The sequence below is a fragment of the Rhododendron vialii genome, chromosome 3a (genome assembly GCF_030253575.1).
Source record: "Rhododendron vialii isolate Sample 1 chromosome 3a, ASM3025357v1".
NCBI classification, from domain to species: Eukaryota; Viridiplantae; Streptophyta; class Magnoliopsida; order Ericales; family Ericaceae; genus Rhododendron; species Rhododendron vialii.
In genome coordinates this window covers 35,471,461-35,495,014 of record NC_080559.1, presented here as the reverse complement: position 1 = coordinate 35,495,014, position 23,554 = coordinate 35,471,461, and the positions used below count along the sequence as shown (strand labels likewise).

Here is a 23,554-nt window from a genome sequence, read left to right as displayed (position 1 = left end):
TCTCGTAATTAAGTCTTAGCTTAAATATTTGATCAACCGGCTGCTCAGTTCTTTCGCTACCTAAAGATTAAAAGAGACATAGCACGGACCTATTGCTCCAGTATGCAAGTGGGCTTCAAAAATTAAGCTCACAATCCTTTGCCGCTTCCCCCCATTTCAAACGTTCTCTCTCTCTCTCTCTCTCTCTCTCTCTCTCTCTCTCTCATGAACCCAGAAAGTCTCCTCCACCCTCTCCTCCCAACCCAAAAGCTCACCCTCGGCTGTCCAATCCTCGACCGCTTCCTCCGCGGCGGCCTCCCCTGCAACTCCGTCACCGAACTCGTCTCCGAAAGCGGCTGCGGCAAAACCCAACTCTCCCTCCAACTCCTCCTCTCCGCCCAACTTTCTTTCTCCCTCGCCGCCTCCTCTCTCTACATCCACTCAGAATCCCCCTTCCCTCTCCGCCGCCTCCGCCAACTCTCCCTCTCCTTCCCCTCTCTTCACAACCCCCTCGACCGCATCTTTATCCGCCCGGTACACTCCGCAGACCAACTGTTCGACGTATTGCTCCAGTTAGATGTTTCTCTTTCTAACCAAATAAAGACCCAATTGTCCATTAAACTGGTTGTGATTGACTCTATAGCGGCTTTGTTCAGATCGGAGTTTGATAATACCCCGAGTGATCTCAAGCGAAGATCGTCCCTGTTTTTCAAGATTTCGAGCAAGTTGAAGTCGCTGGCGAATCGGTTTGGCCTGGCCGTTGTGGTTACGAACCAGGTGGTTGATTTTGTGGGACCGGATGATGGGTTGAATGGGCTTCGGGTTGGGAATTTGGGGTGTTTGTATTCGTCGGGGAGGCGGGTTTGCCCTGCTTTGGGGCTGTCGTGGGCCAATTGTGTTAATTCAAGGCTGTTTTTGTCAAGGGACGAGGAGGTGTTGAACAGAGAGAAAAGTTTGGTCGATGTGAGTGATGATGAGTATGTCCAACGACGGACAAGGAGGCAAATTCGTGTCATTTTTGCACCCCATTTGCCTGAATCGTCTTGTGAGTATGCGATTGCGAGAGAAGGGGTTTTTGGGATCGAAAGATGATAATCATTCATTCTGCATAAGTTGCGCCCCATTCACCTGAGTTGTCTTCTGAATTTGCAACCGTGAGAGAAAGGGTTTTTAGGATCAAAAGATGAGAAGTCATTGAGAGATGACAAATCACCCCCTTTGCATCCTGAGAGCGGAGGGTTTGGGATTGAAAAATGATAAGCCGCGGAGGAATGCTTGTCGTACTGCTAAGTTTCAGTTCCCTTGTCAAAGAGAAGATCAAAATTGATTCCAATGGAGTAGCTCTCTTAGTGCAATGAAAATGGAACTGAAGTCTTCCCATTTTGTGTTTGATTTGTAAGTAGTATGTAAAATTGCAATGCTAAGTCCTGAGTCTTGACATACTCTTTTTGGGCCTAGAACTTGCTTTTATCTTGATGACATTGTTTTCCTGTTGAAATTATCCTCACATCCTTCTTTCTTTTCCTCAACTATTTTTACTGGTTGGCAAGTGGGTTCGTCTAGTGGTAGGCACCATGCATATATGATTGGTGTTTAAGCCTCACTTACTACAACTAATACTACGAAAATTGTGTATCAGGAAGTTTGTGTAGAAGTGACAATATTATGAACTTATCTTCTTCCAACAGTCAAGACAAACACAGTCAGGAAGTAATAGATTTCCGACTCCAAAAATGTTTTTGATAACTTCCAATTTCGGAATGTGGTTGCAGGCTTGCATACAATAGCATGTCATCTAAGTTACATGTGAAACAGGGTATAGTCCATGTAAATTTCTCACTTATGTACTAGATATTAGGGTATGTTTGGTTGGATGGAATCAAGGTTGGAATGGAATAGTCATTTCAATGACTTACTTATTCTAATGTTTGGTTCACTATTGAATAATGAAATCATGATTCCAAATGGAATCACTATTCACCTTAGTAAATGAATTGCTATTCCATCCAAAAAACTAAGGAATTGTTATTTCATTTATTTGTCACACCAAAATTACTAGTGCCACTCCAACATTTACTATTGTCACACCCAAAATTACTATTGCCACTCCAAAAAATGCTATTGCCACTCCAAAATTTCTATTGTCACTTCAAAAATTACTATTGCCACACTATTCCATTGGAGATGAGAATGACTATTTCTAAGCACAACCAAACATGAGAATGGGAATGATTATTCCATTCTCAATTCCTCCAATTCTATTCCATTCTTAATTCCATTCCTATTCCCATTCCCATTCCATTCAATCCAACCAAACGCACCCTTAGAGTAATTGTGGAACCAAACACACCCTTAGAGTAATTGTGGATAGAGTACCACGCATTAAGTCAGAAGTAGGTGTGGCAAATTGAACCCAGACCCATCAACAAACCCAGACCCATCAACTAGAAAATAGATCCAACCCAATCCATTTATTAGTTGGGTAAGAATGGGTTCAAACCCAACTAACCCATTATTAGTTGGGTCATAATTGGGTATCAATTGGGTTAACTTAAATGATCCAATGGGCAATGAAAGTAACCCACCAAATTTCATCTCTTAATTGGTCTATTTTCCAAACCCAGACCCGTCAATTGGTCTCTTTTCCCTCTCTCTCTCTCTCTCTCTCTCTCCCCCCCCCCCTCTCTCTCTCTCTCTCTCTCTCTCTCTCTCTCACACCCCCGCCCCTCCAGGAGCATGGCCTTCTCTCTCTTTTATTCAATTGTTTTGTCCTAAATCACACGCGTCCAAAAATATTTTGAATAGTCCGAATTAAAAATCAATTGTGACCGGTAACAATTATTTTGACCAGTCAAAATTGAAAACACATTTCATCCATTAATTGCGCGAATGGACCCGTGAAATTGTGCTCCGCCGTGAATAAATTTCTCTCATGGTAGTCCTGCAAAGGGTTTGGATTAAAAAATTGACTTATTTTTTTGTCCTTATTCAAATTTTTTTTGCATTTTTTTTGTTTTGTGTCATATTTTTGTGACTTATTAATTTGTTTTGATGAGAGGAATCAGAAAAATAAAAAAATTTGATCGAAACTTATAATTTTTTGAATAAAGACAAAAAAAAATCAATAAGACAAAAAAAATTACTTATTCTCGTCTTTTTGAAAAGATTTATGAGTTTCGATCATAATTTTTTTTTACTTTTCTAATTTTTCGATCATAATTTTTAGTATATATGTAATTGGGTTAATGGGCGGGTCGGATTTGCTTTAAAATAAATAGGTCGGGTTGGGTATGGGTAATTAGACTCATAGTTAATGGGTCTAAATGGGTCAATGACCCATTAAAGACCCAATCCACTAACAACTTACCCAATTTGACTCAAACCCGTCCGTTTGCCACCCCTAGTCAGAAGCAAGACCCAAAAAAGGGAGCAACAGAAGATCCCACATGAGAAGAACACATGTAACTGCAACTGGGTTTGATCAGCATCCAAGGATCTCTATAACCGCCACCACCGTTGCACTAATCGATGGCAATGATGAGAAAACCAACGGACACATACATGAGGAAAATGGGGTAGAGCGCAAGAGCTTTTCTCTTTGGGTCGATGGCTGTACTCATGAATGGATAAGCAGCCCAAGAACTCCAAGCCAATGTTACACAAACCACAATCCACAATCATCTTCAACATCACATTGTCCTTCAACATGCAGATCAGAGCACCAACATCGAGTGGGAATAGACAGTAACCCAGGAGACTCAGACTCTGGAAGAAGATTATGAGACCACCCTGAAACAATGCACGTACGTCGAAAAATCCTGTCATGTTTTCAGCACACAAACAAGCATAATAAGAGTGCGTGAGAGAGAGAGAGAGAGAGAGAGGTGATTACCAGGAGCAGTACATTTAATGTTAGAATCACAGCACCGGCTGCGAGCAGTGCAAAAGCAACAGCGAAAACCTTAGACCTGGAAAATCAAAAGACAGAGTCTCAGGTTCACGAGAACCAAATAGCCCGTAATGAGTGTAACAGAGGCAAGATGGAAGAAAGATCTTGATCACAGATAATGCACAAGATCTTACTAGGTGTACAAAAACACTCTCTATCCCTTTGGAGAGTACAAGAGTTCCTAATAAAATCATCAACTAATTTGGTGGAATTAACTAGACAAAGGGAATATGGAAAAGAAACTTGACAGATACAGACACTAAAAGGTGATCACAGCTACAAGTTTCATATGCTAAAAACACATAAGCCCACCCACCAACTAAAAGCAATAACATGTATTCATATCTCAGAAATGAATATAACTGTTTTTTTGAATTTGTTGTTTACCTTCTTGACAGATGCTGACCAGGAGAGAGTGAGACCAAGAAACACAACGAAGAAGAAAGGCCCCAACAGATCCCAATCCCTCAGGGCCTTCCCCGGATCTTCGCGGAATGGGTTCGGAAACACCACCACCTTCAAGTTGCTCACAATCCTCGACACATCCCTCTTCACTGTCTCCAACACCAGCTCCGTCAGCGTATTCGGCCCCAACCCGAACCCAACCGCCCCAACATCCTGTTGGTCCGCCGGAGGAACCGGAGTTGGCTTGTGGGGAGGCGAGGGAGAGGGATGGAGGCGGGTGGGACAGTGGTGGGGTCAGATTGGAGGATGGAGGAGTGGTTGAAGAGGTTTTCGATTTCGTCAATGTCGGATTGGGAGGAAGGGTGGAGGGGTATTGTGTTGTCGCCGCCGTGGGACATGTTATTTTTTCCTGGGTAGTTATTACTGTAGTAACTACCAGTGGTTTTGTTCGTGGGAAAAGTGAAGGATTTGAGAAAGTTGGAGATCTGAGAAAAGGAAGGGGGGAGAGAGAGAGAGAGAGAGAGAGAGAGAGAGAGAGAGAGAGAGAGAGATTTGAAAACTTGAAGTACTGCAATCCAAGAGCGTTGCCACGAAGCAAAATGGTGGAGTGAAACGCACCAAAAGCATTACTAAGGCTTCTCCATTGGCCCGGACTCCGTAATAAAAACTTTTTCAACAGCCGGAGGGGTTTGGCCAGGTGATGGCGAGTCAACTAAACATTTTAAATCTTGAACTACTTTCAGACCTGGCAATTAGGCGATGTGCAAGCAAGTATATGAACATTCGATTATGAATAAAGAATTTATTGAATAGAGATTATGACTTCGGATTTGTTAACAAGAAATCTACTCTGTGTAGTCTAAACAAGACTTTAGATCCGTTTTATCCTCCCATGTGCTAGTAATCTACCTAATAAAACACAAGGGTGTGGGCCTCCACACAAACACAAGTTGATCCATTGGCTGAGATTCATTTAATCTAATGGTGGAGAGGCATTCTTCTCATTTAATTAAAGTGCCCACATTTATTACAATACTGCCATCGGGAAAATGAAATTCCCCCACAATCCATCTCACTTACACATCCCTACAGTGCGTTCTTTTGTTTTTAAAAAAAAATTACCGTGCGTTAAAAAATCAAAACTATTTTAAGCAGATTCTGCTAAGAAATTTTTGGACTTTTGGGTTTTGTTTTTTTTGTTTTGGATTATTAATTTGTCTCGACGAGAGGAATCAAAAAAATATTACAAGATAAAGCCCCAAGTTGGCTTTAACTTGAATATTTTAAAAAAAAAATTGAGTACAAGTCATAATTTTATACTTTTTTGATTCCACAAAAGTTAGGCTCAAAAATACTTTTTTGGGTATTTTGGAAATCTTTTTGAAAGAGTTTTTGATGCAGCAATGATTTTCACTCAGATATTTTTGCACATATATTTTTGTGGGGCCCATATCGAGGTCCCACAAAATGATCCGAACTGCTCATCTTTTTGAAAATATTTTTTAGAGGGTTTCTATAAAAAATAAGTTCTAACGGATATCGGTAAGGACTTTTTCAAAAATCATAGGGCAAAAGCGCCTCACTCCCTTTCTCTCTCTCTGATGTGTGTTCATGTGTGATGCCATTTCTTCTATTTGATTTATGTGTATTTTTTTTGGGTATTTCAGAAATCTTTTTGAAAGAGTTTTTGATACAGCAATGATTCTCACATAGATATTTTGGCACATATCTTGCAATACATTTTTTTGGAGTCCATATCGAGGTCCCACAAAATGATTCGAACTGCTCATCTTTTTGAAAAATATTTTTTAGAGAGTTCCTGTAAAAAATCAGCTCCAACGGATATCGGTAAGGGCTTTCTTAGAAATCGTAGGGCAAACAGAATGATTCACCCTACGATTTCTGAGAAAGCCCCTACCGATATCCGTTGGAGCTGATTTTTTACTGGAACCCTCCAAAAAATATTTTAAAAAAGATGAGCAGTTCGGATCATTTTGTGGGACCCTGATATGGACCCCACAAAAATGTATGTGCATGATATGTGCAAAAACATCTGTGCAAGTAGCACGGTTGTTTTTGATGCACATGCAAGGGGGGTCTATGAATTAGTGGAGAAGTTGGCTTAGTTCTAGCTATGATTGATCAAATTATCTTTCTCAAGTAATTTATTTCGTGAATCGATTTAGTGTTTGAGCTACTATGAAGATTCAAAAGGTAATTCCAATCGAATGGGTAGTGCCGTAGGCACGGGCAATTCGCTAGTATACTAATACAAAGTGAGATTTATAATGATTTCATTAGATTGGATCATCCAAGCCGTTGATTTTGTATACTGAACGTGCATATCATTCATAGTACAAAATAAAGTTAAATTGTACATTAGTAAGGGCTTCTTCCATCGTATATTATTTTAGTTAAAAAAGAACTGATGGTCAGACAATGACCGTTCTTTTTCTGTGTGACGGTTATGGTTTGTTTAACTAAAAAAATAACGATCTCTGATTAATCTAAGGAAAATTCTATGTACCCTGAAAGAGTACTAAGAAATTACCCCGAATTTGAAAATCGATGGTCTAAATTGAATTCAAGTGAATCTGGACCATTGATTTTCAAATTCGGAGTAATTTTTGAATACTCTTTCGGGGTACCTAGCACTCTTCTAATCTTTTTTAACAATGATGATAAACAAATTGTCCCATTGTACATCACGCATAAAAGTAGCATTACACGAGAGGAACCACACTAAAATGCTTGTAAGAAGTGCCACAGCTAGCTTTCTTTCTAAAATGGAAGATACTTTTACAACAGTATACGGAGAATGTGTTAAAGCTTTATTTCAGTTTCTCCGGAACGGGGCATAAGCCATGCTCGGAGAGTAAAATAGTGCGTCGGCCAACTTAAAACTGGTTCTGCTAATTATTTACAGGTGAGTCGCATACACTCAGCTGATGTATGCCCTTCATAATAAGAACAAAATTATTGAAATTCGGACAGAATATGAAAATTTAGGTCATGGTTGATCCTCCTCTCAAATAACAACTTACTGAAAGTAAAGAACCATTCCACTAACACAATAGGTAAAATAACCACGAATTCCACGAAAATTAGGTAAAATAAATGGGTTGCGAAATTACAATCCGACAAAATTAGGTAAAATAACCACGAATTCCACCACTATGGAACCCAGATAAAAGAGATTATTAAGTATCATGATCCCATCATATTATGGTACGCTCATCCTCCATAAGCTTACAAGTCTTCCAAAACTTCAATGACAATGTGTTTCAATTGTGGCTATATGAATGTCTTCAAAACTGGGTTCAATTTCCCAAAATTCATTCTGAAATTGAATTTTGCAATACACCTGCTATATCTCAAGCTTTTCCCAAATGATGATGTTAAAATGTAATCTCACCTTGGGGTCTAAATAACTGCAGCGACATCAAAAGGTTAAACCCACAATCTTGAACCAGAGAGCCTGGATTTGGTTATTTTCAGGGCTTGAGAGCAAGGGCAAGTCCAAGCTTTGGGGATGCATTGATGGCCTTTGTATCATATTCTGCTGAAACTGTTATCAGAGACTTAGGCCTCCATTCATTCTGGCACAGCATTGCAACCTTTCCATTGTCAGAGAATCTTGTTTTTACTCTGGTGTAAGGATCAATTGCATGAGAGCTTCCAATGGTAAAACTATTTTCATATGAGGAGAATCTATGAGTCATTTCTGCAGCAACCACAATTCCATTCAATGGGTTCACAGAGTGAATGTACGAAGCCTTCAATGCCTTCCCTTTGTCCATTCTATAACAGAGGAGTCAGAAGGTTAAGAAGATGAATTCAAACAACGAAAGAACACCAAATAAAACTAGGAAAAGCTTATCAAGTCTCTTCTATTCTGCTAAACTGACAGGCAAATTTTCTTTCTCGTAATTTACTGCCCATAAGTTGAAGGGTAGAAACTCTCTTCTTCCAACTAAGCATACACTAGTGTCTCTGACATACATCTGCTTAAATGATCGCCAGCTAATTACATTGCTACAAACCTTTGCACTCAGAGAGCAGGCAAAGGATTTGAACATGACATCACTAACCATTCTGACAACCAGCTGCACCCGTAGACATTCATTTGAACATGAAGTAATTGGGTAAGACGACACTCAACACTTGAGTAAGAGTAGGACTTGCCTATCTAGTTGGATATGCACAAAGAGAGATTGTGCACTCAATGGAGTGTTGTGCATAAATACCTTATTCTGTCCATGTGGTCTGTTAAACCCAACACATTCAACTTAGGTACCAAGTCATTGACAAATACCCAGGAAGAACCCAAAAAATGTCACTCTAAGACCCCTTTCTATTTGGTCTAGAACCATGCAATGGGAACCCCTATTTTGGAATTTTTTTATCCATGTACAGAGACAATGTGCATTCCACACTCTTAGAATTGATGACGCAAATCACAATTCATCCCTTTAAAGGAGTAAACGAGGTAGACCACGCATGTGCCAGAGACATCAACGTCAAAGACCAAACCCCCTCCCCTCCTTAGGTTGACCTTCGTGATACCATACATTAGCCTTAATGTATACTTCCCGCATGCTGATCCTTTCTCATAGAAGTAAATCCTTTTAACATGTGTACAAACTTTATACTCGTACACAAAAGAGTATATCGGAACAGTGATTCTACATTCGCAGAATACAATACAAATACAAAAAACAGATTCTACTATAGTAGAAAATGAATTACTCAAGTATAGTTCTGGATACATACAGTATAAGAGCTGCAGAGAAATCTGCCTTGTTAAACCCAATCCCAGCATTGTATCTGGTGAATGAAGCAGAGGCAGTATCAAAACCAATTTCACCACCCAAAACAAGATTCTTGTCTCCAAGTGTTGCAGCAACCTCCAAAAGAGGGGCAGGGTTCAAGCCAATACTGGAATTGATGGCCGCATGATTATGAAGATATTGCACATCCAGCTGCGGCATACACAAATACAGTTTTTGATATATATATGTGCAGAACTCCCTAAAATGATCAAATTATCCTAGCTGGCAAGCAAACTACAATTCCACGACCAAAATAAACACCAAATTTTTTTTTTAAACAACTTCTTGTCAATAATATGAAAGGCGCTTCTGCCCAGTGTCGTTGAATTTTTTTTTAAACTACTTCTTGTCAATAATATGAAAGGCACTTCTGCCCAGTGTCGTTGAATTTTTTTTTAAACTACTTCTTGTCAATAATATGAAAGGCGCTTCTGCCCAGTGTCGTTGAAACTGTAAAGGAAATGTATAGCCATATCAAAGGGAACAACAGATATTATGGTTTGATAACTTGATTTGTCAGCGTGTCCGTGCCCCTTTCCACATTCCGTGCATGTATCCATGGATGCTTAAGACCAAGACTATAACTCGATTCAATACTATAAGGTTTGTACATGAACAGGATGTATTTACTTTTAGGAGGGATACTTAATATTCTGGACATACTCTCCTCTTGATTAGATATTCCTTGAAGTGCTAAGTTAAGGACCTGGGTTGCAATATTCCAAAGTGGATGCTTCCCAAAAGTGAATGCTTTCCCAAGGATGTAAGGTTCAGAACTTGTTCAAGTTCAGCTAGTTTATGCAGCATGACATACAACATATTTCAGCGGTAAAGAACTGACCTTCCCAGACTTGTGATCAGGTACGTCAAAGCTTAATGCTGCTTTGGTCGAGGAAAAGATTTCATTCACGGTCACTTTTGTAGATACCTGCAAACAACTAAACTTAGATACGTACTGGTGCAGTTGACTTCATGTAACACACGCAGAAAATGCACCAAGAAAAAACTGTGGGGAAAAGCCTAAAAGGTCTAGTGACAAAATCTTCTCTTGATACCTTAGAATAGGTATCAACTTTCACATCCACAGTAGTATTCCCATTCTTATACTGAGTACATATGTCACCAATAAATATTTGATCCTTCTTCACACCAGTGGCTGTCAGTCCCTGCCGTACAAAATTAAAGATGGAAAATAGAAAAGTTAAACAAAATCACAACTCTCGCAAAAACTAACATGAACAATACCGCAATTATTAATACAGGAAGTTCTCGATGCAACAGCCTCCACTATTTAACGTTGCTACGATTACACTTGTCATTAATGGTTCAGACATTATGAACCATTGCGACCATGTCAAAAAGAAACAATATGATAGTAAGAGTTCAGTCCCAAAGCTTCAGTTCAATTGACTAGAAATGGTAGTAGAAGTGAATATCTTTTTTTTTCTTCTAATATTTGAGGGGTTCCACATATTATATTCATTGAACATGAGAGAAACAACACAAGGAGTAAAAACGAAATGCATATGTGCTTGTATGACAATTCTTTTGGTTTGTGCTTTCTTCCCTCCCCGGCAGCCCAAATTCTCATCTCATTTCATCTTATCTGGAGAATCAAACCGTGAAATAAAAAAGCTAGACCATCAGCAATTAAAAGCTAAAAAGGTCAAAAACCACAAAAATAAAGTAGGACACCAGTGACATGTTTAGCTCATAGGAGGAAATTCATGGCACACCCAAGTGACATGGAGCAAATGAACAATCAATGACTTCCCATTCGACTACTTCCAAAAAAAATGTAAAAAACAGACAGAACTATGCAAAATAAGAAGTCGATGAAAGTCAGGACTCAGGAGATAGTAAATATTCATGTGTATTTTAAGGGCTTAATCATTCTGCCAATGTTTCTGCCCTTATTATCTTAATGAAGAATCGAAGCTATGTCGGACCTATGAATTACAGACAAATATGAAGGAAACAGCCCTACGAATGGTTACAGTAACTGAAAACATAATCTAGAAACCTACCTGCTTTAAATCAACTTAATCAATGCAAGTACAAAGCCATTCGACAGTTATTCAAATCTTTCTCAGTCTTCACGGGTGACCGCAGGACATTCGATTCAAATATATCAATGTTTATTTGGGTAATATAAAAATATTTGCACCAAGAAAAACAACAGAAACACCGAGTACATCACTGTTACAAGTACATTTATTGAACTTGACTGCACATGATAGATAGTAGAACCATCATGGACAACTCATGTCCTGTTCAACAGGCCACCTCTAATTTTCACGAATGTAGTCATTGTTCAATCTTTCAATTCTACAATATCATCCATCTCAACATCTTCTTTAATGTACACCGCTTAATTTCTATGAAACTTCTTGATAGCCAGCACTCTACCACATATTGGTACACCGTACCCCATCTCCATTCTACGGGCAGCATCCTCTCCAAATCCCCTTCATAATTGATATCTTCAGTAACCCGGTAGAAGGTTGAGATTTTTATCATGCCCGTCAATTATAACGGTCTTCGTCTCAGAAAGAGTCCATTCCGTAAAATACAAAAGTGGCTTGAATAAACCACCCAATTTTAAAGGATCGACTATGATAGGATCACCACTAAGACAGAGTATAGTTTCTGCAGCTGACATAAGTCCATAGTTGCACAAAGCGGGAGTAAGGGTGGGGGGTGGAAGCGGTTTCTACATTTACGAGTGCCTATGAGAGCGTTCACCTATTTCATTTAAAAACTATATATTCCAAAATATGCTTACCTTTTTTCTTATTTGGTAGATTTTGCAGAATCTAAGTACTTATTAATGCACTCTTAGACTATCTCATTCTCTTGGTTGATAACTTTTCTTTTATTTCTTTGGAAACCATCCCGATTAGAAGCAAGATTCTATCTCGATAGGAGCGAGGAGCGAAACCCCCCTTGGAGGATCCAGCAACTATGGGCATCACAAGTTAAAGCACCAAAATTGACATTTTAAAGAAGGCAGTAGAAATGCTAGATAAGATGCAAGTTCTAAACAATGGCCTTAGATAGTAGATACAATACAATAGAAACATATATAACAAGGAGTGAAATCAAACCATACCAGCCCAGTAGGGCTCGGAACTAAAAAGGTGAACTTGTGGTCGAAATTGTAATCTTTGGTCAATAGGTCTGCACAAAGCAATCAAATTCAGTATTACTTCATATCGGCAGAAAGAGGTCATAGCAATTAATGAGATGTCTACATAAATCACAAAAGCATCAAACTTGTATATCTGAAAAGGAAGGAAGATGGGCGTTCAAAGGAACATAAACAAAATAAAGAAAAAGAATCACGCTAGAGACAGCATTCTGCATTCCAATAACTAAAAGGTTCCAAAAATGATACTTACCCAGAAACATAACATGTGGACAAGATTTATTTTGGGTGTGACCGTCTCCAAACCACAATTGAATCTACACCATACAAATGTCTTAAAATTTATTCTGGGTGTGACCATCTCCAAACCAAAATTGAATCTACACCATACACATGTCTTTTACGCTTTTTGGAGCGTACTTTTCCGAATTACATACCAATGCTGAATAAATTACAGAATCCTATCCCTCACTGAAAGAAAAAATTAATCCTGAACTTGCATATTTGGAGATTATGCAAGAAGTAATGCTCCTTCCTTTATTTGCTTAGGCGCTTGAATAAGCGCAACTAGAAAATGGCAGATCGAGTCATTATAACTGAGATTCCGTGTTGGAGTCATATCACTAGTAAGTCATTATCCCATGTCCATAAAGAAGGATCAGACAAAAAAGGAAAAAGAAAACCTAAATTAAGAAAAAACAGGATCAGGATCTCCAGAAATTCCGGAATGATTTTGAGTGAAGCAAGCCTGTTGAGGACGGGGCATGCAGATTTAACTAGAAAAAGCAAGTACCTAAAAGTTATCTTTCCTAGTCTGTTAGCATAAGGTAGTCTTCTTCATCCATTTAAAACATCGTTATTCGTTATACATTGTTACACATTCGTACAAAAAGAAACCAAAAAGGGAATCAACATCAATGAAGGCGTAGCAATTTACAAGTAAAAGATTTCTATATGAAGCAACTCTGCACTAGTCTCCAATACAACAGTAATTACGCCGACAAAATACTAATGACTGCAGAGGACTGCCCCTGAATACACACTAAACATGCTTGATATATGTCCAACAATTGGAACTATGGAATCCAACAATTCAAACCCGCATTACGACCAACACTTCCGGTAAACGCTGCTTAAAGGACCAGAAAAGGCACAAAAAACAAAAGACGGATATATAGGAGGGGAAAGTATGAACTAATCTTCTTTCCACTCAACTAGAAACTGAGCAATCCAAATCGAACAATTACTCTAACTCAGACTAATCGATCAGGAATTCAAGCAGGAACAGGTCGGAAGTAGTATACCTTTGGCTTGCTTGCCAATATCTGAAAATGGTGCAGGACCGTTGGCCATGTTCGGTGAAACAGACACAATCTGCAACCACATTCAGGTTAGGAATCCTGTATATCGCGATGCATACAAATATAGTTCATACGAAATCTAGAGAGAGAGAGAGAGAGAGAGAGAGAGAGAGAGAGACCTTGGGGGAGGTATAGCAAAGGTCAAGAGAAACGAAAAGTAGAATTTTAAACCCTAGCCACTGCTGTGATGTAGCATAAGGAGGCCGGTTAATAAGGAGGCTGGTTGATCGTTACAAGGTACTGGGTCAAACCGGTGAGTGTCAAAACGGTTTGGCGAGTCTTGGAAAATAAGTTATCTGGACTGGACCGCTTGACGTTGAAAATAGTACTCCAGGTTATGCCGGTCTAACTATTCCACCATAATCTCTCCCTAAAAGGAAAAAAATTAAAAGCACTTGACAGATACTGGATAAAACTATGTACTTAAACGAGCTGGCAATGAAAAATTTGTTATTTTAATAACACTTATTGTTGAAAAAGTTAAAAAAAATTGGCGATACTGGTTTGGTTCAGCAAAAAGAAAATCAAAGCCACATCAATCTGTTAGAACTTCATGCTCCCTCCGTACCTAAATAAGTGTCCGACACGCAAAATTAATCCTTCAAAAAAATGCATTTGTTTGGTTAAAAAAATTAATTTTTTTTCACAAATCAATAGATAGATATGAGTTCTACTAGATTGTGAAAAAAATTAAATTTTTTAATAAAAAATATGCATATTTTGTAAAGCCTAATTTTACGTGTCAAACACTTATTTAGGGACAGAGGGAGTATGATTTTTTTGTTTGGTATGTCATCATTTCCTTTTTCATACGGTACCCAATAATATATTCATTAGGAGGGCAATGTCACTACTCATAAATAAAGATTATACGTGTCTCTAATCATATCCACATTCCAATTGTGACCAAGGACGGATTCAAGAATACAGTGTAGTACTAGTGGAGGCACCTGTTAATCATAACGGCGAAAATTTATTTTTTTAGTTAATCATAATAAGATCGTACAAAATTAAGGTATGTATTACTAACTACAAAAGTTTATAAGACGTACTTTAAGTTAAATTAGGTAAAAATGAGCACAAAATCTCATACAAAATTTTTAAAGTATGTTTTAAATAAACATCAACAAGTTTTAGAATGACTGAGTTAGTTTTGTTAATGACTTTGTTTTACAATATTTCTCCCAGCGGGTTAAAAATAAAGAGAATCAAGAAGAGAATAGCTCAAAATAGACAAATAGCTCGTAAAATAACAAGTATAAAAATACACCATATAATGAAATTCATACATAAAACTAATTTTGTATGTGTTTTTTCGAGATATATGCAAGTGTGTATGTTTATATATTAGCACACTATCATAATTATGTTAATTTTTGCAAAAAAATATTTTAATTTTGAGTGGGGACACGCGTTCGAATGGGGACACGTACCCTATGTGCCCCCACTTCGGTGACTGTTTGAAAATAGTGCTATTGACGTTATTTTTCACTATAATAAAACCAAACAAACAAATAAAGTGGGCATGATAGAACATGTGAAAGTCTCCCGCATGTCACAATGAATTCCAATTCCACACCCCCCATACAATTGTCAATATTGTATACATTAGAGGGGATTAGCGCTTGGAGAGTTAGTCGGTTTGTTTACAGTAGATTTCAGAGGTTATTCATAGCCCTGAATTCCAAACGAGCGCCCACGACGGAGATTGGTTAGGTTCTGGGTTTGGGCTAAATTCCAGGCTTTGAAGCTTTGCAAAGTGGTTGTGGCCCCTCTGCCCAACTAGTATCATACCATCAAAATTCAACAGAACAAATAAAGCATTAACAAAAAAAAGTTCATAATGTTTTAAATTGTTACCATACTTCAAGTATAGAATGCAAATACTGCAAAAACAATTACTATTGATTATGAAAATAATTTTCAAGATTACGAACCATTTTGTGGCTTGGCCTCCGGCCTAGGACTCTTGTTACTACTAGCGGGCTTAACCCATTAGGTGATACTGATACGACAACCTCTAACTAAATTGACAAAAATGATACTTCAGTTTAGTAAGTGAACAAAAAAAAAAAAAACAAAAACTGATAATCAAAGAGATAACCCCGCGCTCGACGGTTTCCAGGTGAAAATTACAAGACAGGGACAATACTGTTTCTTACATTGAAATGAAAGAACTGGAATTTTTTATTTTTTTTGATAATCGGATGTTCGAGTCAGCTTGTGTGTACCTCGACTAATTCCGAAGCTATGAAGGTAATAATCACACATAACCCCCAATGGCCCCAAGGTTTGGGATGATTGGCGTCTATTGAATTCAAACATGCGACCTTATAATCAAGCAACTAAGTAAGTCACGTACCGTACAAAAGTAAAGGATATCCAAAAACTTATTATTCCAATTTGCATTACATGAAAGACTGTAAATGCCCTTTTGCAACTCAGAACCTCTCAAAGAAAAACAGAATTGACATAAAAGAAAGAGAACAAAATCGAGTGCCCCTCCCTCCTCCAATCCCTTTTCCACAATACATCGTGGTGGAGTTCATACACCATGTCTTGAGCTCCAACACAATATGTAGCGGTGCAAAAGGGGCCTGAGATCGATACCGAATAATAATTTTTTCCTGAAGCCGGCTCGAATGACCCACAACATTAAGCTATGAGTGGTTTCAAATTAAGGTCTGAGATACTGTAAAATATGGATGGTTTCAAATTTTGAGTGACATTAAAGTAAGTCATCGCATGAATCAACTGCTTGTCTAACTTCAGATTGCAAACTGCGATCGTATCTGGCACCAGCTCACGCTCACACTTGGTTGGCTCCAGCCCCGGATAATTGTAGATTGCCCCCTTAGCATTATACCGGTTTTTCCCCCGATGGCCGTCTTCGAGCAATCGGCCCATAGCCTTGTCTTCCACCCCACGCATTGGCAACTTTTTCGGGATATCAGAACTCTTAATCCATTCCACTATATCCCAAGAGATGAAATAACCCGCCCCGGACATGAAACTGTTTTTCTTATGAGGCTCCATTTCTTCGCATGGAATGACAGAACCGTAGTATAAGTCTTCTCTGGGCTGGTTTGCCAATGAATCCACCAGGTGTTGGAACCTAAAATAGCTGACATCGCTCAATTTTCCTACGTAATGGTACGGCGGCTCTGAACCATCAGAGCGATTTAGCATATCCGGCAAGCTTGTAAAGTACGCATAAGACTTAGGGGCGGTCTTCCTGCTCTCTGTGCAGTTGAGAATTATGATATCGTCGTAGCGCATCATTTCTAGGTCAATCTTGAGTTTTTCGTCCTCTGGTAGGCTCGTGTTGTCTTCCCGTAGGTTGCAAAACACAAACTTCACATCGATTTTTGCGCCCGCTGGAGATTGTGTGCTGTATAGGAGGCGGAGGAGCTGGCGGCGCCAGTGTCTACTGGGAATTGTCAAGACTCCGATGAAGATTCGGATGTCGTTGGGCGAGGAATTCTCCATGTGATCAAAAGAAATTGACTGCGTTGCGCTACACAGCGGGAAGGGTATTCTACAAAACTCGGAGAGGCTGTCGAAACGGAACTCGTTGGTTGAAGCGAAGATGCAAATTAAAACAGCGAAGCAGCCGCCGTAGGCGATGAATCGCCATCCGCTTGGCCTTTGGGACTTCATTGTGGCAGGAAATTGGAAACCTGTTTGGAGAAAAATGGGCAGTGGTGTTTTCGTGAGTAGAATTATGCAGAGAGGTGATTGAAGAGCAGATCGAGAGGAATATCGGGAATGAGTTGCTGCAGTGATCCAGTATTATAACTTCCAGCTTTCCTATACATGTGAGGTTTATGGCTGGCGATTTCGTGCAATTGAGGCTTACCATTTTGATTTCTCACCACTAAGCAAGTTGGGAAGACTACTAGAATTGTGCCGAAAGCTAAGTTAGGTTTTCACGTAAAAAAATTGGCCTAGTTTTTTTTTTTTTGTGGGTGAAAAGGCCTTTACTTGCACTGCCGTTCAGGAAAAAAAAGGGCCTAATTACTTGCACATGTGTAGATCGAGTGTATATCGCCCCAGGCATAAACTAGTTATATCAATTAAATGGCGTCAACTTGGGGCATTAGGTAACACTTTTGCATGAACATGGGGCCGGGGCTCCGATCCGAATTTACATTCTACTTCTTGCTTTTCATTGGTCCAAATTACTAATAAAAAGACTTCTAGTACTTCATGCAACTTTGAATGACTTTGCAGTATTTTTCACTCATTCAAGAACATGTGGTGCAGACCCGAACACGTACCCAGTGTTTTAAAGATGCTAAAAAAGTTTCTAGGACTGGGTTAGATTAGGGTTGGACTTGCACTACATAATAATAGGAGTACGACTTATATGTAGGGCTGTAAATGAACTGAGTTATTCGCGAACTGTTCGAGGCTCGGTTCGGTAAGAGCTTGTTCGAGTTCGATTCGCCTGCTAAATGAACTGAACCTGAACCTCAATTCTAGGCTCGTTCCGTAAATGAGTCGAACCTGAGCCTAACGGTATTCGGCTCGGTTAGGTTCACGAACATATACTTAAATTTAATTAATAATTCAATAGGGGTCTATTTGTAAATGTAAAAAAATTTAATGTTGTATATATAATTCAATATTTATTTTTCTCCCAAATTTTATACGATCAATGAGAGAGTTTGTGTTCGCTTGAGTTTAATAAGCTGAGCCGAATCAAACCTGAGTCTTGACGAGCTCAATTCGAGCTTAGATTCGGCTCGGCTTGATTTATTTGAGTTTAACGAGCCAAACTCGAGCCAAGATGTTCAAGTTCGAATCGAACCCAAGCCGAATCTGAGCCGAACTCGAGCCAAACTAGTATCTTAATGAACCCAACCGAGCCAAACCGGAGCCTTGAAAAATTTTAACGAGCCGAACTCGAACCAAGTTGTTCAGGCTCAAATCGAATTCGAGCCGAACTCATACCTTAAAGAACCCGAACCGAACTTAACAGGGTTCGGCTCGATTCGATTCGTTTACGGCCCTACTTATATGTACTCAAGCCCATCCAAGTAAATTAAGTACTATCTATCTACAAGTATACCCCTCGATCGTATCATATGGTAACATGTACTGTTTTTAAAATGCGAAAAACATCTTTATTTCTAGCCGTGACACCCCAAAATATATACTTATACTTTTATTTTGTAACGATCCTCTCACACTTTTATTGAAATTTCTAAGAAGATGTATGAAAACATTAATTGAGTGGTGACACATTAGCTTCCAATAGCCGACTTGTCAGTATCTAGGCTCGATCTCCTGCCTGCCATCAATCTACATAGAACTACCGAAGGGGAGCTGACCCTTGGAGTGATAGACACTGTTCTCCAATGCATTATTGGACAGATGTTCAAGTCTCAGTAATTATAACTAACAATGTTGACTTTATCTTTTGTCCAAAAAAAAAAGGTTTGTTAGTTACCCGATCAAGCGACCGATGTAGTTATCTTGGAGTAGTACCCTTATATATATATATATATATATATATATATATATATATATATATATATATATATATATATATATATATATATATATATATACAGTCCGGATCCAATGAGGGATCCCGCATGGCTTTGCGGTGCGGGACTCTCCTTTTCCGAACGAATTGCGACGATCCGAGCCGCTCAAAGTGTGCAGAATGTGATTTTAAGGGTACCCACAAGAAATCAGCAAAAAAAATGATCGGGAAGGGCTTGATTCGAGCAATTTTTTACTGAACCGTTCAATAAAAAATTGTTCGGATCAAGCCCTTCCCGATTATTTTTTTTGTTGATTTCTCGCGGGTACCCTTAAAATCACGTTCTGATCACTTTGAGCGGCTCGGATCGTCGCAATTCGATTGGGAAAGGGGAGTCCTGCACAGTAGCACCGTGCGGGATCCCTCATTGGATCCGGACTGTATATATATATATATATATATATATATATATATATATATATATATATATATATATATATATATATATATACAGTCATTTTCAAATAAGGTGGTCCTTATTTTAGTTAAAATAAGGATCTCTCCATTTCTCCCATTTTCCGTTTGAATTTTGATGATCCAAGCCGCTCAATGTGTTCAAAATGTGATTTTAAGGGTATCCGCGAGGAATTGGCAAAAAAAAAGACCGGAAAGGTCTTCATCTGAACAGTTTTAATTTGAACCGTTTGATAAAAAATAAACAAAAATTGCTCGGATCAAGCCCTTCCCGATCTTTTTTTTTTGCTGATTTCTCGCGTGTACCCTTAAAATCATGCTCTGAACACATTGAGCGGCTCGGATCATCAAAATTCGATCGGGAAAGGGAGGTCCTTATTTTATTAAGTTAAGGTAGTCCTTAGGAGAAAGGTACTCTATATATATATATATATATATATATATATATATATAAAAAGGGTTTGAATCACATATATTTCTATATTTAACAAAATTATGTTCCATAGATATATATTGCTACTCAGTAGATTTGAGTTTGTGTGTGTATATGTACCAATCTTTTAATTTGACACACGCAACCAAAAAAAGTGATTGATAATTTAGAATTCTAGGAGATTTTTTCTCGCGTAGGCAAGAATTTTATGAAATTTTCATGCAAGTTGGACTAATCCCGTGATAGAAGATTTTCAAATTGAGCCGTGAAATTTGTACAATAAAAGAATTAGTTGGAATTGTACATGAATGGATCGATCCGGGCACCCTCCGACATCCCCTTTTGTCCGACCCTTTTGATCAATCATTTGAGCTCGAGAGTTAACTTCTGGTAGTTGGCACGGTAGTAGGTGATCATTGATCTGCCGTAGAGACTTCACAAAGTTATGGTTTGAGGTTCAGCTAGCTCCTTTTTTTTTGGTAACTGAATGATGCATTAAAAACTTAAAAAATATGAATAATATAAAGGCTGAGTATAAACAGGAAACACAATAATAAAATCTAGAAAATATAATATCACTATAATATTTCCTAATAGTGTTATTCTAACAATCATGAGTATCAGGACGAGGAACAAAGCATAGAAACTCGGTAGCTGTTGTTCAAAATTAAGAATAAAAATAGAATTATAATCTTGGTAGCTTTATTTAACTTCATATTGAGATGGATAGATCTCAACGAAATTACTCCAAGATAATTAATCATGAAATGATGATCAATTAGCAGCATCAATCTAGCTAGATGGTTGAGGAAAATTAAATAAATAAATGGTGCATGAGGAAAAAATTACATGTCTCCACAAACTTGGACCATTCGACTAAAAAAGTTTGCCAATGAAAGAATATATATTCTCCTTGTTATGAGTTAATGAATCCATCTTTTTGCCGTATAAAAAAAAAGCATATTATTGCAGCCAAGCACAAATGTTAAACCCTACTAATGGAACCAAAACTTGGACGGAATGAAAGCCAAAAGTGTGGGGAAAAGGTGATCAGAAGATTCAAACTTCAAGTGGCCCGCCCTCTACTCTTTTAGTTCACAACAGCATTACAGCAAATGAAACAGTACAAAACTCAAAAGAGCGGTATATATCAGCATGAAAATTCGAAGGAATATTGCTTCAACATCAGAGGCCACAGTGGCTCACACTGTAAGCCACTACAAAAGATAAAAGTATGATTGTTGCCCTTAATTTGGAGATCATGCATGCATGGTCCTTACTAGCTAGCTACGACCATATGCTTTTTTTATTGAAGTCGAGAAAATGAAATCAAAGAACTATTTGGAGAGAGAGAGAGAGAGAGAGAGGATTATGTGTGCAAGTGTTTTTGTGAATCTACGTGTGCCCTAAACTTTTTTGAGCTAAGTTATCGATCGAGTACTCTGGAACGTGACATGTATGGACTTGCACTCTTGCTCTACCTGATTACTGAATATTGTGGTAGCTGTTATTCGAGGCCATTTGGTTTAAGAAATGGTCTCAAATATAGTAGTTATTATAGTAGTTAGAACATGCTTATAAGTTATAAATATCAATTTAGCATGTCGACATTGTATTTTCTGACCAATGAGAACAGAGTTTCCGATTTCCTATAATCAGGGGCTTGAGATTAATTAATAATATACTTACCAAATTAAGAGTAACATCTTTCCTGAAACAAAAAGAAAAGAGTAACATCTTGGAAATGGAATACGGAGTAGTGTGCTACTAGTTCTTACCCCAACAGCCCCAAATAATTTTTATAACTAAGGTTGAGTACTGTACCAATGGTCAGATTACTCATTCTTCTATTGGTACTGTACGCATTGATCTAATATTAGTGCCGTTTCAAATGTATCGCTATTAGTGTTAGTGACCTCAACCCAATATAAATGCTTACGGAATGACCCCCAACCCAATCTATTTTATATATGACCATGATACAGAAAATTGCATTTATTTTACTAGTATGAGGAACAATTGATTATGTATCATATTTTTGGGAGGTAAGTAAATGTTGGAAAAGTTGTAGTTTCCCGGCCGGATTGTGTTATGTCCGGAAATGAGAGACAAGAGACTTACAGCAATTATAGCCGAGTACCCCCTGCAAGACTATCTATATGTGATTCTTTAAATTAAATTAAATTAAATGATTTAGAATAATAATATCATTGCTGTGCCATGTTAATGAAGCCCATTCTCATGTTTCCATTGCAGGGTATATATTACTATAGTACCATATACTACCCGTTAGGAAGCATACAGTATACATGCATAATTTGTGATGTAGGACAAAAATGGAGAGTTTTTGTATTTTATTTTCTTTGTTTTAGAATAAGATTTTGGTTAGGAATATTTCCGTTTAGGTTAGAATTATTAACTTTCCGTATTCGGTTTAATTTTGATTTTTGCCTTTATTAGAATTCTTGGTCTACAAGAATTAAGATTTTATTTTAATTAATTAGGAACTATGTTTTATTTAATGCCGCTTGTTTTGGCATGATTTATTATTTCTTTTACAGTAGGATATCTAGGGTTAGGGTCTTATAAAAAGGGCTGTAACCTATTCAATTATTAGACTTTTAAACTTTTATCAATAATATTACAGAGATTTTCTCTTTCTTTCTTGTGCGCAAGAATTGCTCGTTGCGACGAGTTGTTTATCTCGTTTGGACTAGTACGCTAACTAGTCTCTCGTGAATTCCGCCGCGTCAAGTGGTATCAGAGCAAGGCTTTGCCTGGTTCGATGGCACTAAACACAGAAGAAGACACACCCATTGACGTTGGTCGTGGGCTTACTGACCTAAGGAGGATGGTGGAGGATCAACAAGCACAGTTAACGGAGATCCGTCAGGATACCCGCACTCAGTTCACTGAGATCCGTCAGGATACCCGCACTCAGTTCACTGAGATCCGTGAGATGCTGCAGGAGATGACTCTACAAATCCGCCAAAGGCCAGGGAGGGTTGAGGAGGATCGCGCGTTGGGATTTGCCCATCGCCAACCTCTTAACCAGAATAGGAACCGCGTTGAGGGATTTGCCCACAACCAACCTATTCACCGAAACGTCTCCGGAGGATATTCTTATTATCACTACGATAGTAGGAATGAATTTGAAGGCGAGTTATTCGAGGGCCATGATGATTATCAGTCGATAAAGCGACAAGCAAATTTCAGGTATTACAATAAGTTGCCAAAATTTAGTGGTCTTGAATTTTTTGAAGATCGTTTGGATTGGATATTGGACATTGATGATTTTTTTGAGTATACGAAAACTCCTTTTGAACAAAGGTGGAGGTTTTTATTATTGAAGCTTACGGGCCCGGCGTTACAATGGTGGTTAAAATTACAATCGTCAAGAGATCGATTGGGCAAGCGTCGAATTCATGCATGGTCGAGAATTAAAAGACTTTTGGTGGAGAGATTTTTGCCCTGGAACT

The 23,554-nt window shown here is 38.4% G+C and overlaps 3 protein-coding genes and 1 pseudogene across 3 annotated transcripts; 1 reads left to right on the top strand and 3 right to left on the bottom strand.

Moving 5' to 3' along the window:
• The first annotated feature begins 115 nt into the window (after positions 1 to 115).
• Positions 116 to 1,482, top strand: LOC131320894 (DNA repair protein XRCC3 homolog). Its single transcript, XM_058351796.1, has one exon. The coding sequence runs from the start codon at positions 205 to 207 to the stop codon at positions 1,069 to 1,071; it is 867 nt and encodes a 288-aa protein (XP_058207779.1). The 5' UTR covers positions 116 to 204; the 3' UTR covers positions 1,072 to 1,482.
• A 1,898-nt stretch (positions 1,483 to 3,380) lies between these two features.
• On the bottom strand, positions 3,381 to 4,807 carry LOC131320893 (protein YIP4b-like; annotated as a pseudogene).
• Positions 4,808 to 7,377: 2,570 nt separating this feature from the next.
• On the bottom strand, positions 7,378 to 13,881 carry LOC131320892 (mitochondrial outer membrane protein porin 4). Its single transcript, XM_058351795.1, has 7 exons — positions 13,794 to 13,881; positions 13,618 to 13,687; positions 12,278 to 12,345; positions 10,221 to 10,331; positions 10,007 to 10,093; positions 9,107 to 9,315; positions 7,378 to 8,134 (listed from the first exon to the last, which is right to left on the bottom strand). The coding sequence occupies exons 2-7, from the start codon at positions 13,664 to 13,666 to the stop codon at positions 7,828 to 7,830; spliced, it is 831 nt and encodes a 276-aa protein (XP_058207778.1). The 5' UTR covers positions 13,667 to 13,687; positions 13,794 to 13,881; the 3' UTR covers positions 7,378 to 7,827.
• Positions 13,882 to 15,343: 1,462 nt separating this feature from the next.
• LOC131321370 (uncharacterized) lies at positions 15,344 to 17,334 on the bottom strand. Its single transcript, XM_058352355.1, has 2 exons — positions 16,442 to 17,334; positions 15,344 to 15,560 (listed from the first exon to the last, which is right to left on the bottom strand). The coding sequence occupies exons 1-2, from the start codon at positions 17,332 to 17,334 to the stop codon at positions 15,344 to 15,346; spliced, it is 1,110 nt and encodes a 369-aa protein (XP_058208338.1).
• Between the last annotated feature and the right edge of the window lie 6,220 nt (positions 17,335 to 23,554).

Bases quoted from the DNA above. Each gene is read 5' to 3' on its own strand.
- LOC131320894 (XM_058351796.1), top strand. From the start codon at position 205: ATGAACCCAGAAAGTCTCCTCCACCCTCTCCTCCCAACCCAAAAGCTC.
- LOC131320892 (XM_058351795.1), bottom strand. From the start codon at position 13,666: ATGGCCAACGGTCCTGCACCATTTTCAGATATTGGCAAGCAAGCCAAA. The intron at 9,316-10,006 runs GTCAGTTCTTTA...TGTATGCCGCAG, and splicing joins CTGATCACAAGTCTGGGAAG to CTGGATGTGCAATATCTTCA. The intron at 8,135-9,106 runs GTATGTATCCAG...CCTCTGTTATAG, and splicing joins TTCTCTGCAGCTCTTATACT to AATGGACAAAGGGAAGGCAT.
- LOC131321370 (XM_058352355.1), bottom strand. From the start codon at position 17,334: ATGAAGTCCCAAAGGCCAAGCGGATGGCGATTCATCGCCTACGGCGGC. The intron at 15,561-16,441 runs GTTAGACAAGCA...TTGTTTTTGCAG, and splicing joins ATCGCAGTTTGCAATCTGAA to TATTTGCATTCTATACTTGA.